The 15,653-nt window shown below is 37.2% G+C and overlaps 1 protein-coding gene across 1 annotated transcript in view; it reads right to left on the bottom strand.

The window, feature by feature from the left end:
- vps8 (VPS8 subunit of CORVET complex) overlaps positions 1-15,653 on the bottom strand; it is a 40,448-nt gene that overhangs the window by 13,513 nt on the left and 11,282 nt on the right. Inside the window, exons 12-33 of the mRNA XM_015052183.1 lie at positions 15,453-15,560; positions 15,166-15,246; positions 14,224-14,394; positions 12,766-12,840; positions 12,308-12,343; positions 11,816-11,906; positions 11,660-11,706; positions 11,486-11,575; positions 10,375-10,421; positions 9,036-9,258; positions 8,842-8,931; positions 8,501-8,552; positions 8,328-8,370; positions 6,918-6,990; positions 6,505-6,624; positions 5,382-5,453; positions 5,030-5,149; positions 4,296-4,352; positions 2,489-2,571; positions 1,828-1,912; positions 1,348-1,446; positions 1,092-1,181 (exon numbers count right to left, since the gene is read on the bottom strand). Of these exons, the coding sequence (XP_014907669.1) occupies positions 1,092-1,181; positions 1,348-1,446; positions 1,828-1,912; positions 2,489-2,571; positions 4,296-4,352; positions 5,030-5,149; positions 5,382-5,453; positions 6,505-6,624; positions 6,918-6,990; positions 8,328-8,370; positions 8,501-8,552; positions 8,842-8,931; positions 9,036-9,258; positions 10,375-10,421; positions 11,486-11,575; positions 11,660-11,706; positions 11,816-11,906; positions 12,308-12,343; positions 12,766-12,840; positions 14,224-14,394; positions 15,166-15,246; positions 15,453-15,560 (1,953 nt within the window). The remainder of the gene's footprint in view (positions 1-1,091; positions 1,182-1,347; positions 1,447-1,827; positions 1,913-2,488; positions 2,572-4,295; positions 4,353-5,029; positions 5,150-5,381; positions 5,454-6,504; positions 6,625-6,917; positions 6,991-8,327; positions 8,371-8,500; positions 8,553-8,841; positions 8,932-9,035; positions 9,259-10,374; positions 10,422-11,485; positions 11,576-11,659; positions 11,707-11,815; positions 11,907-12,307; positions 12,344-12,765; positions 12,841-14,223; positions 14,395-15,165; positions 15,247-15,452; positions 15,561-15,653) is intronic.

Below are 15,653 nucleotides of genomic sequence, written 5' to 3'. Positions count from 1 at the left end.
GACTAAGCCATGATTGCAACTAAACGCCTGTAGGCCTCTAGAAGAAGTGAAGACGACTTTCTGAAGTTCAAACTGAGTGTCAGAATAAAGCAGGTGATTGAAGTGAGTTTGAATGCAGCATGGTTGTTGGTAGCAGACTGGTCAGTCTGAGTGTTTCAGATAATGTTGATCTGCTGGGTTTTCACACAGAACCATTTCTCATATTTACAGAAGGTGGTCTAAAATAGTGAACATCCAGTGAGCTGCAGGTGGAAGAGCAAAGACAGCTGTGTGACGTCAGAGGAGGACACACTTTGAGGTAACAGGAAGAAAACAAAAACTCCAAGAACTGCTGGTTACAACCAAGATCTGAACAACACCATCTCTGACTGGTGTCACTGTAACTAGCTATACTTACGAGGTTACATTTACTTAAATAACTTTTTAAAGAAAAAATACTTTTAGAAGTTTTTTTTTTTTTTTTTTTTACTATGCAGTACTTTTTACTTTTACTTGAGTAATATTTTTTTTATAAAGTATCACTCCTCTAACCACTCTGAGTAAACTTCACAGGATGAAGAACAAACATGTTTTAACCAAAAATTCACCAGGGGCAAACACATGCAGTTTCATAAGTTTTATATTGAAATAAACTGATTTGGTTTTTTTTCCTCCTTTTGTTCAACTTTGTAATTATGTTATTTACATTAATTATTTTTATTTTGATCTTTAAAATACCAAAATTTCCACCTTTTTTCATATCTTGGTCCGTTTGTTGATGTAATTCTTAAATATTAAATGCTTGATGTTCTGATCAGTGACTCAGCACTTGAATCACTCAGAATCACTTTTTAGCAAACATTTATTACTCTTACTTGAGTAATTTTTTGGAAGACTACTTTTTACACATGTTGAGGGTTTTACTGCTGCCAAGTTGTGGATTCAATTTAAACCTACCTGAAATATGTTAGTTATTCTCTGTAGCAAAATGTAGATTTGAGCCTAAAGTTTGATCTCAGCTCTAAACCTAAACATCACACTGAAAGAGGATGCATTTAAAAAATATAATTGAAAGCTTTGTGTGTCTGAAGTGTTGATGATGAGTTGTTTACCTGCAGCTCAGAGATGATGGTCTGCACCTCCTCTGTGAAGTGCCACACCACCAGGTCAGCTAATTTACCAGGATCCAGGCTTGCCAGCTCCTGTTGTATAGTATGACAACACACTGATGACTGATGCAAATACAAAACAGGATGAGGCCATAGTAGAACATGTTCGGTCCAGCCAAAGTATATCCCTGAGAACGAGCTGCTGGGAGACGCTGTCTCTCCTCATTACAATCTGACCACTAGCCGCAGTGCTCCTGACCTGCATGTGCTGCAGCACCTTCTCCTTGACCTTCAGCTTCTCCTCGGAGCTGTAGCCCGGCATGGACATTAGGTTGTGGATGTAGCTGAAGATTTCCGCCTAACACGCAAACACAGCAGAAAACTATAAATGACTGATTTCAGTAAGTTATTTCATGATAAAAAAGCAATAAAAAAAAAAGAAGAATCCAATATTCTGCACAAACAGCACATTTACCTGAAATCTGAAGCTAAACCTAGCAGGCGTTTGAATTAGTCCATATTTTAGACGCAAAATAATATGTTAAATACTATTAATATAATGTCTAATAATCAACATATTATTTTAGCAGGAATAATTTTTTCTTTGCTAGATTATAAATATGGTACAATGAGAATATTATACTTCTATTTCTATTTCAGTACACATAACTAATAATAATTAATGTTGGTGAAAATGTATGAAATCTGTACACTATGTGCGATCCAAACACTTCGGTACCTTTCGAAGTGGGTCCTGTAAGTAGCAGTCCACGATGCGGTCATACAGATGCTTCTGCTCATAAAGGAACTCACAGATCTGGTAGCTGGAGGGCAGAAAACACACAGCATCATGTAACAGAAATAACCACTGGTGAAATGGAACATCGGGATGTAATTCTGATTTCTTCATAAGTTAAAGCTGCAGAATGTAACTTTTATAAAAAAAAAAAATAAAAAATAAAAAAAAAATATATATATATAACATATTTGTAATATATATATATATATATATATATATATATATATATCACATATTTGTAATATATATATTACATATTTGTAATATATATATAACATATATATGTTACATATTTGTAATATATATATATATATAACATATATATATTACATATTTGTAATATGTATATAACATATATATATTACATATTTGTTGAAACTGTTACCATGTCATGAGAGTCTGGGATGAGACAGATAATCTGTGAAAAATTTGAACTCCTCTTCCTTCTCCCAGTGCTAACTAGACACAACCAATCACAACCAACCAATCACAATCTCATGTGGTGCTGCTCATCCACCCTTCTCCTCCACCCTAAACATGCTGAAGTGATTTTCATGTTTAAGCATCAGATGTAGATCACCATGTTTGATTAGCTGCTTACAACTTGGCTTTCTCTGCCAGTGTGAAGAGCCGTTCTTCGTTGAACTGGACCACCCCCCCGACCTGCAGCAGCTCCAGCAGAACCTAAGCAGAGACACAAATGATACATGTCAGAGTCTGTCCAAGCAGATTGGCGGGGAGATGAGAGTCACGCTTAATAAATGACTTAAAGGTAACCAGTACCGCCAGTCCACCCTCTGGACCACCTGGGAACATAAGCATCTCTTCCAGGTAGATGATTCTGACTTAATAAATCTGAAATATAACTTTTGACACCAAACATCTATGTTTTTCTGTAAGTCAGAACCAGTGACCCTCTGTTAAACACAGGAAACAAGATGTTCCAGCTCAGCAGAAAACAAAGAGTTCTGGTTCTGAGCTGAGATAAGGAGATGACATAAAGTTCAGCTGAGTTCCACATTGCTACAATAACTGCTGCCAGCTGAGAAAACAGTAAGGTGACCGCCTGCCTCTTCTCCCCTCTCCCCACACTGGCCTTGACCCACCTCTCAGAAGACTCTGTTAGGACAACAAGATTCATTTCCCAGCAGGACTCGCCACGTGTTGCTGCTAAAAGTACCAGCAGCAACAAGAAGCTGCTTCAGATACCATGCTACTACTGAGCTTGGTTAGCTCGGCTGGACTGACCAGAACCACATAGAGAAGATTTGGAGTCAGGAGGAAGATGAGAGACACCAGAACCAAAGAACATGGCATGAAGTTCTCTATCAAAAGCAACCTGGACTTCCAGAACCTCAGCAGAACCACAGGCTGGTCTCCTCAACGACACACTGCACTGATGCAGGAAGTCATGCAAGTTATAGATATGAACAGATTTTTCAAAAACCTGACATTTCTGTTCAAAACATCTTTTTTTTTATTGATCTCGTGTAATATTCTAATTTTCTGAAACAAGAAATTTGGGGTTTTCTTATCCAAGTCAGAATCATGAAAATACAGAGTACTGAAGACCTGAAATTTATATAATATGACTTTCCCCTTTTGAAATGAAGGATGAAAAATATAACTCTTTCATATTACATTTTTTGAGCTGTGCCTGCAGAGCATTGACTGATGTTTATTAACCGTTTTAAAGCAAAAGTACATTTTTCACATTTCCTGCTGTGTGGTAAGAATCCATAAAGAACAACATAAATGACTTTATAAACAGCACACCTGGACTTACTGGTTACAATTCTGGAGACAGATACTTTCTATTTTATGTTGAAACAAACTCAACAATTTCCATTTGTACAATTTTTATCTTTTCTCCCTCGTTCAACCAAAAACTGGAAGATAAAAGTCTTCAGTCCGGTGCGTTGGCCTCAACTAGCCCTTTCTTTTTTTGAAGGACAATTTTGATTACGGACTTCTTAATTCTTTTTATTTGGTTTTTTCTGTTATTTTGTTTATTTACTTTGGATATTTGAAATGTCTTCCAATTCTTATGTTAAATGTTTGTTTCAATTTAAAGTTTATTCATCTTTGAATGTGTTCTTGCATTATTATGCCATTACTATTATTTTACTTGAAAATGGTCTCAAAACAACAATGTTATTGTTTATCGCAATAACTTCTGGAACAATTTATCGTCCAGAAAAATTTGTTATTGTGACAGAATTAGCTGTTTCTACATCGCATTGGTCACATGACTCAGAACAAGACCCAGGATGATCATCTATTGAGCTACATTTTCATGTTAAAAACAAAAAACATGAAAAGCGTTCTGTAGGAATAGGTGTGCTTGATCCTGCATATTTTCAAAGACAAAGTGTGAGTGGCAGACACGGTTCTACATTGACATGTACCTGCTGCCGTTCAGTATGTCGAGAGTCATCGTCAGGGCAACACAGGAACTCCAGCACCTGAGGAGACAGAAGTCCTTCAGACACAGAGGACAGACAGAGACACAAGGAATTCAACACCGTGCCTGTCTTCCATCTGCTGTCACTGCTGCAGAAGAATGTCTCAGCTTGAAGATGCAAAAACACGTTTCTTCAGCTTAGAACATTCTCAACCTGTGAGGTTGTTCTGATGCAGAGGGAATATATCTGGTCAGATGATCATTTCACTTCCGTCTCTCCTCTTTCTGACTTTCGGTCTGATTTCAGCTGATGATGTCACTGAGCTGAAATGTCTGCGCAGCAAGCTGATAATATGAGCTGACACCACAAATACTAAAGCTGCAAAGCTTCTGAAACCCATGAGTCACTTAAAAAAGGAAGGCAATGCTTTTATACTTTCATTTGCAGATAGATGCATTTAATTTAAATCAAATATTTTATTCCACTGTTTCTGTGTCTCTGGAGTTCATCTTAAAGGAGAGTTTAAGGACCCTCCAATCTGTATTTATTGCTTAGTTTCTGTCATTTTGGGTTTAGTCTTAATGGGCGGCCCCTTGGTGAGGCTTTTTGGTTCACTTCAAGGTTTTAATAAGCGCACACAAACTTGGGAAGTGAATTTGATGTAAAAACAAAGAGCATTTGCTGATGTCAAAAGTATCGTTTGCAGTAATAAATCTAGTAGAGAATTGTCTACATACCTGATCAAAAAGGTTCCTGTTCACAAACAGTGTGTTATTTGGTTTGGCCAGCTGGCGAGCCAGGAAGGTGAAGAGACCACCGACTTGGGAGGGAGTGAAGTCAGGGTTGTCCACCATTACCTTTCATTAAAACAAACGAGCAGTATATTAATTAATGCACAAAAGGAAAACAAACAATAAAAGTGAAATTAATCATGAAAGATTTTCAGACTCTGGTCATAATCATTATGGGTTTCTCAGAAGGTCTCAGTGGACAACTAGCAGTTGTAAACCACCTGAAGAAGCTGCATTTTGGCTTCCTTTCTCTCTTCATTACAGCAGATTCAAAATGTTAATAAAACCCAAATCTCACCTGAAGTAAGATGTCCACTGTCCTCTGTTGGTACTCCAGGGCCTGCTTGTCGTTCTGGACATCATCAAACGTCTGGAAGACATACACACATTTCTCCAACCAAGAACATATTTTCTTACTTCAGTCAGCATTAAACAAAGAATCTTTCCATTTGTGATAGTAATTAGATTTTATGTTATAAAACTTAAAAAAGTGTAAAGTTTAGAAATGAGTGGAGATTTTATTGGGTTTTTTCAATGATGAAGGCAGTATACCACGCATAGCCAGCACTTAGATTATATATATATATTATATATATTTTGCTGGATGAAGTTTTTGCGATCACCAATAATAAACAATAAGATTGTTGTTTTAAGGCCATTCTCAAGTCATATAATTCTCATGGAATAATAACACAATTCATTTAAAATGAATTAATTTCAAATATCCACAATAAATAAACAGAACAGCAAAAGAGAGGCTTATGAAGCTTCTGTAAACAAAATTGTCGTTCAACAGTGGAGCTAGTTGAGACCAAAGCACCAAACTGAAAACATTTATCATCCAGAGAGAAAAGAGAAAAATGATAAATCACGCAAATAGAAATTATTGATATTTTAATTTATCATGTGATTAATTGAGTTATTGCTTATTGCGACAGGCCTATCTGTGTCCATATTAGAGAATATATTTGAAGACTTAGTGTCCCAGATGTACTTGAACGCAGCATGAGCTCGTGTTGGGAAAATCCCTTCTCATCAATGGAGATTCCTCTGTCTTGCATAAATATAAATATAAATGTACAGAGTTTGGTCTGACTGCTCCAGGTAGCTGGTTTACATTCAGATTAGCATTGTTTCAGGTGAGTAATTTAGCTCAAACTCTGTGGTTTATTGTGGTTAAAACATTTGTTATCTGGCATAAAGTTTTGTATGTCAGGTTATATGTTTTATATTTGTGTCCAGATGTAAAACAACACTTTATTAGTTCACTGGAAACTAACTGGAGATTTTTGTGTCAGTTTATATACTCAAACCAATCTGAAATTGGCCAAACTTTGAATAAAAACCTAAAAAATAAAAAAACACAGTATAACCAACAGCTTGTTAATGACAGTTGAGAGACAGTCAGACAAGCATCTCACCATGGCAAGGACATTGAGGAACTCCCGAGTGTCAAAGTGGAGGAGTGTGTGAATAAATGGGAAGACTTCCTCCTTCTGTGAGGAGTCGCCTGAATGGAGACGGATCAGGAACTCAAACACCTGATCAGACACAAGCAGAACATAAAAACAAACAAATGCCAAACAAACCGCCTGCTTTCAATAACTCCAGCTACATAATAATATTGTAGAGTGAAGTTATTCCACATCAACATGCACAACACAATGATCTTCAACACACTGTTTTTGTTGAAATGCAGATTCCTGTAGAGACCAAAAGATTGCTTTCACTGGATTTAAATACATTTCTGAAAACCAGTAAAATAAAAATCAACATCACTTTATTTCATGAACTGTTCTCAAAGAGTACTGGTCGTCTGAACGGTTGACCATACCTGGTATTTGACCTGAACAACCAGATCTTCAGGGATGTCTCCAATCGGATAGGCTCTTCCAGCAAGACAGCAGCTTCATCCCCCCCACACACACACACATACAGAGATGTTCATTGATCACAGCACAGTGACGCAATTTCTGATTTTAGTATGCAGAGAGCTATATTTCAACAGGCAGTTTGGCAACACTTTATTTGAAGGGGGGTGAATAAGACTGTCATGGCACTTTCATAAACATGACATAACACATAAATCATTACTGTTTAAACTTTACCTTTAATAACAAAGTTACCTGATTTTTAAAGTGCAATCAGTAATACTTTTATAACAAATTTATATCAGTAATGATTTCTTGGTTAATGTCAAGTTGTCATAACAAAGACATTTTGAATAATGTCAACTTTGTATTAAAGTGTCATAATATACCGAATGACACTTTATGACAACAGTCATAAATATTCATGAAGGCTTATTCATGTTCATGACATGTGTTATGTCATGTTTATGAAAGTGCCATGACAGTCTTATTCACCCCCCTTCAAAGAAAGTGGTACCGGCAGTTTTATTTAACATGAAACATGCAGCTGAAAGTAGAGAGGCACTGATTTGATATTGAAAAAAATTCTAGATGGGATATCAGTGACAATGTGCCCAATCCATAAGGTCAGATCTATTCTGTCTAATTCTATGCTTTGTGCTCTGAGCAACGTTATGCTTTATTATTTATTTTATATTACATTTAGAATTCATAAATATAATTAAAAAAAGGTTTGTTGCAGTTTATTCCTAAACGTTTGACCAAGGTAGTCAATATATTGTTTTTGTCACTTTCAGTTCCTTCATTATTTATTTCACTTTGGCTGTTATACTCATATTGCGCTGACTGAACAAATTAATGTTGTGTTGTTTTTGTATGTTTGACCAAGCTTGTGAAGCTGTTGGTATATGTATGTATGCTGTACTGGTGCAGAGTTATTAAATGTATTTGTAATTCGGTACATTTATGTATGTGTTTCAAAAAAAGAAACATTTTAAGCCAATCCAGCTGTTTTTCTGTATCAGATCAATATCAGATGATACTAAAACCTCAGAAGTGGGTCAGTGCATCCATAGCTAAAAGACTCCCCTGAACTTTTAGCTAGCTTTATTCTGATGTTTCCAGGCTAATCGGTTATTCAGTTAGTAAAACTTCACAAATAAGCCTCAATGGAACAAATACAACAAAACTGGTGAGGGTGATACAGACGTACATTAGAGCAAATAAAACACATCAAAATTAATAAATAAATAAAAAAAATGAGTTTGTGTAGTCACTATATTCTATGCATTTTTGTAAGTACAAAGACAGGCTAAGCCTCTAATATACAGCAGTTTGACACAGGGGGTAATAACCGCATCAGGAAGATTTACCTTATGTAAACTAGTAATTTATTCCCCATCACCACATCATCACCTAAAGAAAATGAAACACATGTAAAAAAAAAAAGAAAAGTATTTCAAAATGTTTTGTGGCAAAATACTGACAGAGAGGAAAAAAACCCCTGAATAGAACAGAAAAGGAAAGTAGAAGGTGCTGGCTTCACCTGTTAGGCTCTGCCCCTCTCTGACTCTGGGACCAATCACTGAAAAGAGTTTCTGAAATAATAAAGCACACAGTTCAGGAGGGCTCTTTGTCCGTTATATCAGAGCACACAGAATGCAGTTTAGATCTTCTGAAGTGTCTATAATTTCCTCAATTAAATGGATGATGAAAAAACTGACAAAGTAAAAAAAAACAAAAAAAAAAACATGTTATCTAAAAGAAACACTTAAACATTGGAAAGCTGAATAGCACTTTGCACCAATCTGATAACTGAAGAACCTGAATAATCCTCAACTTCCAGTTCAGTCAGTCACAAAAACACGTCGTTTGTGTGGAACTTGCCTCCATCGGAGTAATGTAGTCATTCATGCCTCGGTTGAAAATATAGATCACTGCATCATAGAGCTGGTTGTTCCAACACACCTGGACCACCTTTACTCATCAAGCCACACAGACAAGCAGAGACAACATGTCCAAGCATCCATACTTCATACTTGTTGTGTTCTATATACAGGATTCATCGTACATCTACACACCTGCTGTATGTCCAGACTTGTGACATCCAGATGGACAATGCATCTCTCCAGGCTGTCCATCATACCGTTGTCATGGTAATGTGCCAGGAGATCCTTCATAACAGGCGTAGTGATGTGACCAAGCCGATTGGCGACGATGTACGACTCCAGTGACTCCAGGAAGACGCCCTTAGCAACCATATTCTCCACTAGCCGAGAGTACAGTTGGTTGAACAGCAGGTCACTGTGAAACAAGGAGCTTCACTCTCAACGGTCAGAGAACCAACACTGACCACTTCATGGTGGAAAATAAACCACCAAAACCACCAAACACAGCCTTTACGTCACAATCTTAAAATAAAAATTGTGTGGACTGCCTTATTGTGTTAGCTCTGGTCTTTGCCCGTTTTCTGACACCAAATATGTTGTGAACATAATAGACATCAAGCACTTTGAACTGCCTTCTTGCTGAAAATGTGCTATATAAATAATATTACCTACAACCTACCTTATGCTTTTTGTTTCGTTGTCACACTTAAATATCAGATCATCAGAGAAAATTAACTATCCAACAGAAATAACCCAAGTGAGTACAAAATGCAGTTTCCAAAAAAGACATCTGACGCCAATCAAAGTTCAGGATTCAGCAATAAGAAAGAGAGACTGAGAAGAACAAAAAAAAAAAACAAAAAAAAAAAAAACCCACAAAGGCCTGTCTCACATTTACCAAAAAAAACAAAAAACACACATCTGGATGATCCCAGAGACTGCTGGGAAAATATTCAACAAGTGGAACTGTTTGGAAGGTGTGTGTCCTGTTAAATCTGGAGAAAAACTAACACAGCATAAAAAAAAAACACAGCGACAGTCAAACATGGTGGTGGTAGTGTGATGGTTTAATGAATTCTACTTTCTGGCAAAAAACTATCTGAAGAAGAATGTTATTTTCTTGATCTCAAACACATTTAGTGGATGAAACAGGGCAATAATCCAAAGCACATGAAGTTCACCTCTGACTGTTTTTAAATGACGGTTCTGAAGTAGCCTAGTCAAAGTCTTGACTTAAATACAATTGAGATGTTGTAGAGTGACCTTAAACAGAAGGTAATTACTAACTCACATAGGACCATGTTAATTAGTTTGGATAGATGTTTATGACTTGATGAAATCTGCTGGTTCTCCTTAGATAGAAAACTTTTTAAACTACTCTGAATAATAAACCGGGGTTAAAGCATTGGTTGATAACTATGATCAATTGGAAGGTTTGTGTGATTCTAGTCATGGTCAGGCTTTGTCCTGCCTTTGGAAGGTCAGCGTCATTAAAACAATCAGCCACAGCATGACACACACATGTACTCACGCCTTCTGCAGCAGGAGGCAATAATCCACCAGGACTGGTACCATTTCCTGATCCAGGCACAGAGATAAACAGGGAACATTGATTTCATTCACAACAATCAAATCAGTCTACTGACATTCCAAGTTTTAGACCAGTCCCTTTTTAGTCATGCCAGACACAGTAAGAAGTGTAACAGGCTCAGTTCAAGTAAGTAAAGTGATAATGTGTTCATCAACACCGCAAGGGGAGGCAGAGCCTTACAGCCTGTTTTCTCACTAATCTTGTTTGCAGAATGGCAACTTTTAAATGGCAAATGTTCTTTTTTTATTTATTTATTTCTATGTATTTGACACCATTGAAAAGCTTAGGATCCACACTTTCAGAATCGGTAAATAACTCAGAATGCCCACAGAGGTTTTATTTTTAGGGCAGTGTCTGCACACTACACTGCCTCCAGTTCATCCTGCTGCACTTTTAATTTTCCATGGCTTAGTTTACCATCTGCCTTAATGATTGAAGCTACATGTTCATTTTTTCCCGTTAAATTTAACTAAAATAGGACGAAATTACTGTATTTCATTTGTCCTTTGGTAAATATGAATCCCATTATTTTTGTGAAAATGTACTGGTTTAGGAAAATTCTATTAAGGTTTTACACCACTGCTCTTCCTCACTATGGATACATTTGTCTTATTTTTATCTCACTGAGAGCTGTTGATCTTATTGTGAACAAAATTGCTTTAATATTCCTAGTAAGTAATGTCCACACGCTGAAGTTTAGGTCATTTTCTCTCGTCATTCATCCACTCACCTTCATGTAATGGATCACTAATGTCAATTTGGTAGCATAACTTATTTTATCACATTGTGATAAACAGTTGCAGTACACTAATGCTGGCTAATGCTGAAAAAGCAAGATAAAAGGGGGTAACCGTGGCAATCAGTGCAAGTGTAATTTGAGCAGTCACATTATCCATCATGTTTACCACATTATCCATCATGTTTACAAGCGAACATACAATTAAAAACATAATTAAATGTCGTCATCACAGGTTCCATATTTGGTCACTTACTGATTATTCTCACAGTTAAACAGATTAAAAGTTCAAATAAGCCAACGTGTTTCCATTACCTGGAAATGCTGCTCCATGACCTGCAGCTTGCCCTGTTCTGGGCATTTCTTCACAGCGTACTCTGTAAAATGGAGAAGAATCTCTACCATCTGCAAAGACAAGGTGTTTCAAGTTTGAAAAACAAAAAAACCCCAGCAGATTTTACAAAGTGTGTTAGAGGTAAAGACACTCACCTTGTCGCTGATAACCGCCTTCCTTCTCTGTGAATCTCCATGAAGGCCTTAAACAAAGATCCAGAAAGAAAAAAGAATCCCAGCTGTTCTTTTCATATGTGATCAAACCATATTTAAAAAATAGTTTATATTAACATTAATTATGACCACACCCACCAACCACAGCCTTGGCGGTGCCTTCATGGAAGGACCAGGCCAGAGACAGAGCCTCAGTGAAATGCTCCTGCTTCAGTAAACAGTCCAGACGCTGGAAACAGAGAACATGGGTTGTCTGGGTAACCATGGAAACCCACAGGAAACACACTGAAGATGTGGCTGTAAGCAGATGACACTCAATTGCTTCCACGGACGTCAGTTTCATATTTACATCCTAATATTTCTGTTCTTGTGTACTTCTGTGACCCTTTAGCTTCTTTAAATCTAACAAATTTTTTTTGTAATATGATCTTCATATGCCTATAAACAGCAATACTGCTTTTATCATACCATCATTATACCCTGATGAGCTCATCCTCACATATAACTCTATTGGCTGAGATCAATTGCTTCCTGCCTTAAAGTTAGAGCCATATTCTGACTGCTGCCATGACAGTTGAGGGTTTTATGCAGACATGTGACACATTCAAAAAGATGAAACATGATGCATACCTCTTTCCAGTTCCTTAGGGACATAATGTGAGCTGACTGCAAAACAAGCAAATCAAAGCAAAGCACACACTGTTAAACAACAAGATCAAGTAATATTGTGCAAATAACACCCATATGGTTGACAATCATCAAAGTATTTTTTTTAAATAGTAACAATAATAGTAAATGTTCCTGTGTTTGTAGAACTGCTGCTTGAAAAATTTCTGCTGGATTTCTAGATTTGGTCATGTGACTTTTTACTACCCAGCCAAACACACATATACACACAACTCCAATAAAACACAGTAGAGTTTGTGTTTGTAACATGACAAAGTTAAAAAGAGGACTAAATATTTTGCACAAGCTAGAAAGCTGAGTTTTGTTCTGTATTAAACTGAGTTTTGTTCAGCATTAAACTGAGTTTTGTTCTGTATTGAACAGTGATGGATGAACCTACACAGACTAAAGCTAACAGCTACCTTGGTGCCCAGGCAGACGATCTGTCCTGCATAGCTTGAGAGTGACTGATAGCAGGCCTTTTCTCCAACCAGCGCCTAAAACACAAACACACAGATTTAACAATCTAAACACATGAACAGCAGATCTGATCGGCTCAGCTGGTGTCTTAGGATGACCACATGTTTAATAAATCACCGTAACACTGACTAGCACTGACAGCTATTTTAGCAAATAGTAGTAGATAAGCAGGATTTGTCATTTCAGAATTCTTAACTTTCACACTGCAATGTATTTCCAGCATATTTTGAATTTTGGAATATTAAGCATGCTGAAGTTAACTTCACATTCTTTAATACACCTGGAACCAAATCAAACTCTTACACATGGTATTTTTCTGGATTCTTTAAATCACATGTGTTAAACTCAATGCCCGGGGGTCAAATCTGGCCCTTCCATAGCTTTGTATATGGCCCTCTACACCCCAGATGCCAAATTACATAAATCAGTCCCACCGGTTTTTAGTAAGTCTAGGACTGCAAAAATTCACACAAAATCAACAAATCCCCGCATTTTTTGCACTATTGAATAATTCAACATTTCTTGTAAATTTTCCACAAAAGTGGTCAAAAACATCGAGCTTAAGTGATGCCAAGTCCCACCTGCAGGTGGCAGTATTTCTTACTTTTATACCACTGCTGCCTCACTCCTTATTTGTTGTCAAGTTCACATCCATAACAAAAAGTTGCATTTAATGTTATACATAAGTGCAAATATTGCACAATTCCTTGCAAATATTTCTAAACTAGCACCACAAAATTTGTGACTTTCAAAGCAAAAAAAAACAACAAAACAAAACAAAAAAAAAACACAAAAAAATCACAAAAAGAACTGGGAAATCCTGGATAGATCAATGTGAAAAGATGTTCAATATTATTTCAGTCTAAGAAGTATTTATTGAATACAGATACAGCTATTTATTAATATTTCAACAGTTTAACGGGTTTTATCAGAACATTCTGCCACAAGCAGCTATCTAGGAACATTCATGATCTTGATGTGGCACGAAACAAAACTGAGTTCGACTCCACTGCTTTAAGTAATTTTAATTCTGTTATCACAAAAATAAAAAAAACAGCATTGTCAAAGTTTGGTTTGGTTCCTAAACAACATCAGTGAGTTTTAGTCACAATACAGCTATAAGAATCTGGTCCAAATGCAAGTTTTTGAATGAGTGCGTATTAATCTATGGGTTTTCTGTCAGTTCCTCTATAATCAAAACGATCACTGAGAACCAGAAGTGAAGTTGTGAATGTCATTTACACAAAACAATGTATGGAAATCTGAATTTAACTCTGTGATGGCTTACTAAGGAGTAAAGATTGGAACTTAAAGGTTTTGCCACACTTATTATGAGTAGAAAAATGATAAAAGCCCGTTCCGTTTACAGACATTTCCACAGAAACGGGTGTCTGTCTCACCAGAGCCTGGGAGACGTTGCCTCCAGTTGCTAGGGACTTGAAGTGTCGGCTGTTGTAGACCAGCTGCACCTGCTCCAGGTCCAGCGTCTCCAGGACGTCCTGGGTGGGCCGGTCCACCACGTGCAGCTTCTCATGGCTGTCCAGCAGCACCAGGCTGCAACTGTTGATCCACTGCAGACACAGCAATAGCAGCACACAGATCCCATTAAGTTTTCCCAGCTGGCGCCGCACGTCGTTCAGCCAACACTAAAAATGAAGCACTTTGCTCGCATTTAGGAACGCACAAAAAAGAACCTTCAAGGTAGCAATTGAATATTATTTTATCAATCAAATCAAATCAGTTTTTATCTGTATACTGCGAAAATACATCAGTTTTTTGGCTCCAGCTTTTTTATCATTCCATGATTCATCTAAAATTAACAGATCATCACATATTTATGCGCTATCGCATAACTGTGAGTTTATTGTGAATTTTCTGCATAAAATGGCAGAAACAGCAGGTTGAAGTGACGCTAACTCCCACCTGCAGCTGACAGTATTTTTCAATTCTATGCTGCTGCCTGGGACTTACTTGATGTCAAGCCACAGTCTGTGATCGATTATTGCAAGTAACAAAAAGTCACATTTAAAGTCATACATAAACGCAAAAATTACAAATGTTTCTAGCAAATATTTCTAAATTAGCACCACAAAATCACCAAAACAATGTGAAATCCTGAAGAGACTGATCGATGTGAAAAACTGTTTAATATTAGTTTATTTTAATTAGAACTTGTCAAATGGGGAGAGAGTTTTAACAGTTTATCAGTTTTATCAATAGATTCTGAGAACATTGGCGGTCTTAATGTGGCCCAACATGAAAACAAGTTTAACACCTGATTCAGAACAGCGCTCGTCTTTTCTGCTCTGGGGTTTTTTGGCTAAGCTGAGGTCAGAGCTTACGTTCAGGTTGATGATGTCACAACTCAGCTGCAGCTGCCTCTGCTTGATCACATGGATGGTGCCCGTCTCCTCCTTCTTCACCTGGATAAATCAGACCAGTTTAACCTTCACAGAGACCACCCAAAAGAGCAGTTCATACAATGGTTGGTTTATGGAAGAGACTTGGACTAGGACTAAAAGATGTATCGGTTCCAAAGGTTTACTGGCAAATCTCATCAAATAATCTAACTGGGACTGTAAATTGAGATTAGAATCAGATGATGGAGAGGATGGAGCTGAGCAGATACCAGCAGGAAGTGGACTGAGTCTCCTTTACAAAAGGCCAGCATGGGGTTGACCGTCTTCTGGACAGGAACAAACTGCCAGGCCAGCTGAGGCACGCTGCTGGGATCAGACTGAGGAGAGATGACGTCAAAAACAAATGTTGCTGAAACATTAAACAACCCCCGCCAGCCCCCCACCAAAAAAACACAGAACACACAAACTTT

This window comes from Poecilia latipinna, unplaced genomic scaffold (genome assembly GCF_001443285.1).
Source record: "Poecilia latipinna isolate Pla-1442-1.1 unplaced genomic scaffold, P_latipinna-1.0 Scaffold1094, whole genome shotgun sequence".
NCBI classification, from domain to species: domain Eukaryota; kingdom Metazoa; phylum Chordata; class Actinopteri; order Cyprinodontiformes; family Poeciliidae; genus Poecilia; species Poecilia latipinna.
This window is presented reverse-complemented; position numbering and strand designations above follow the sequence as displayed.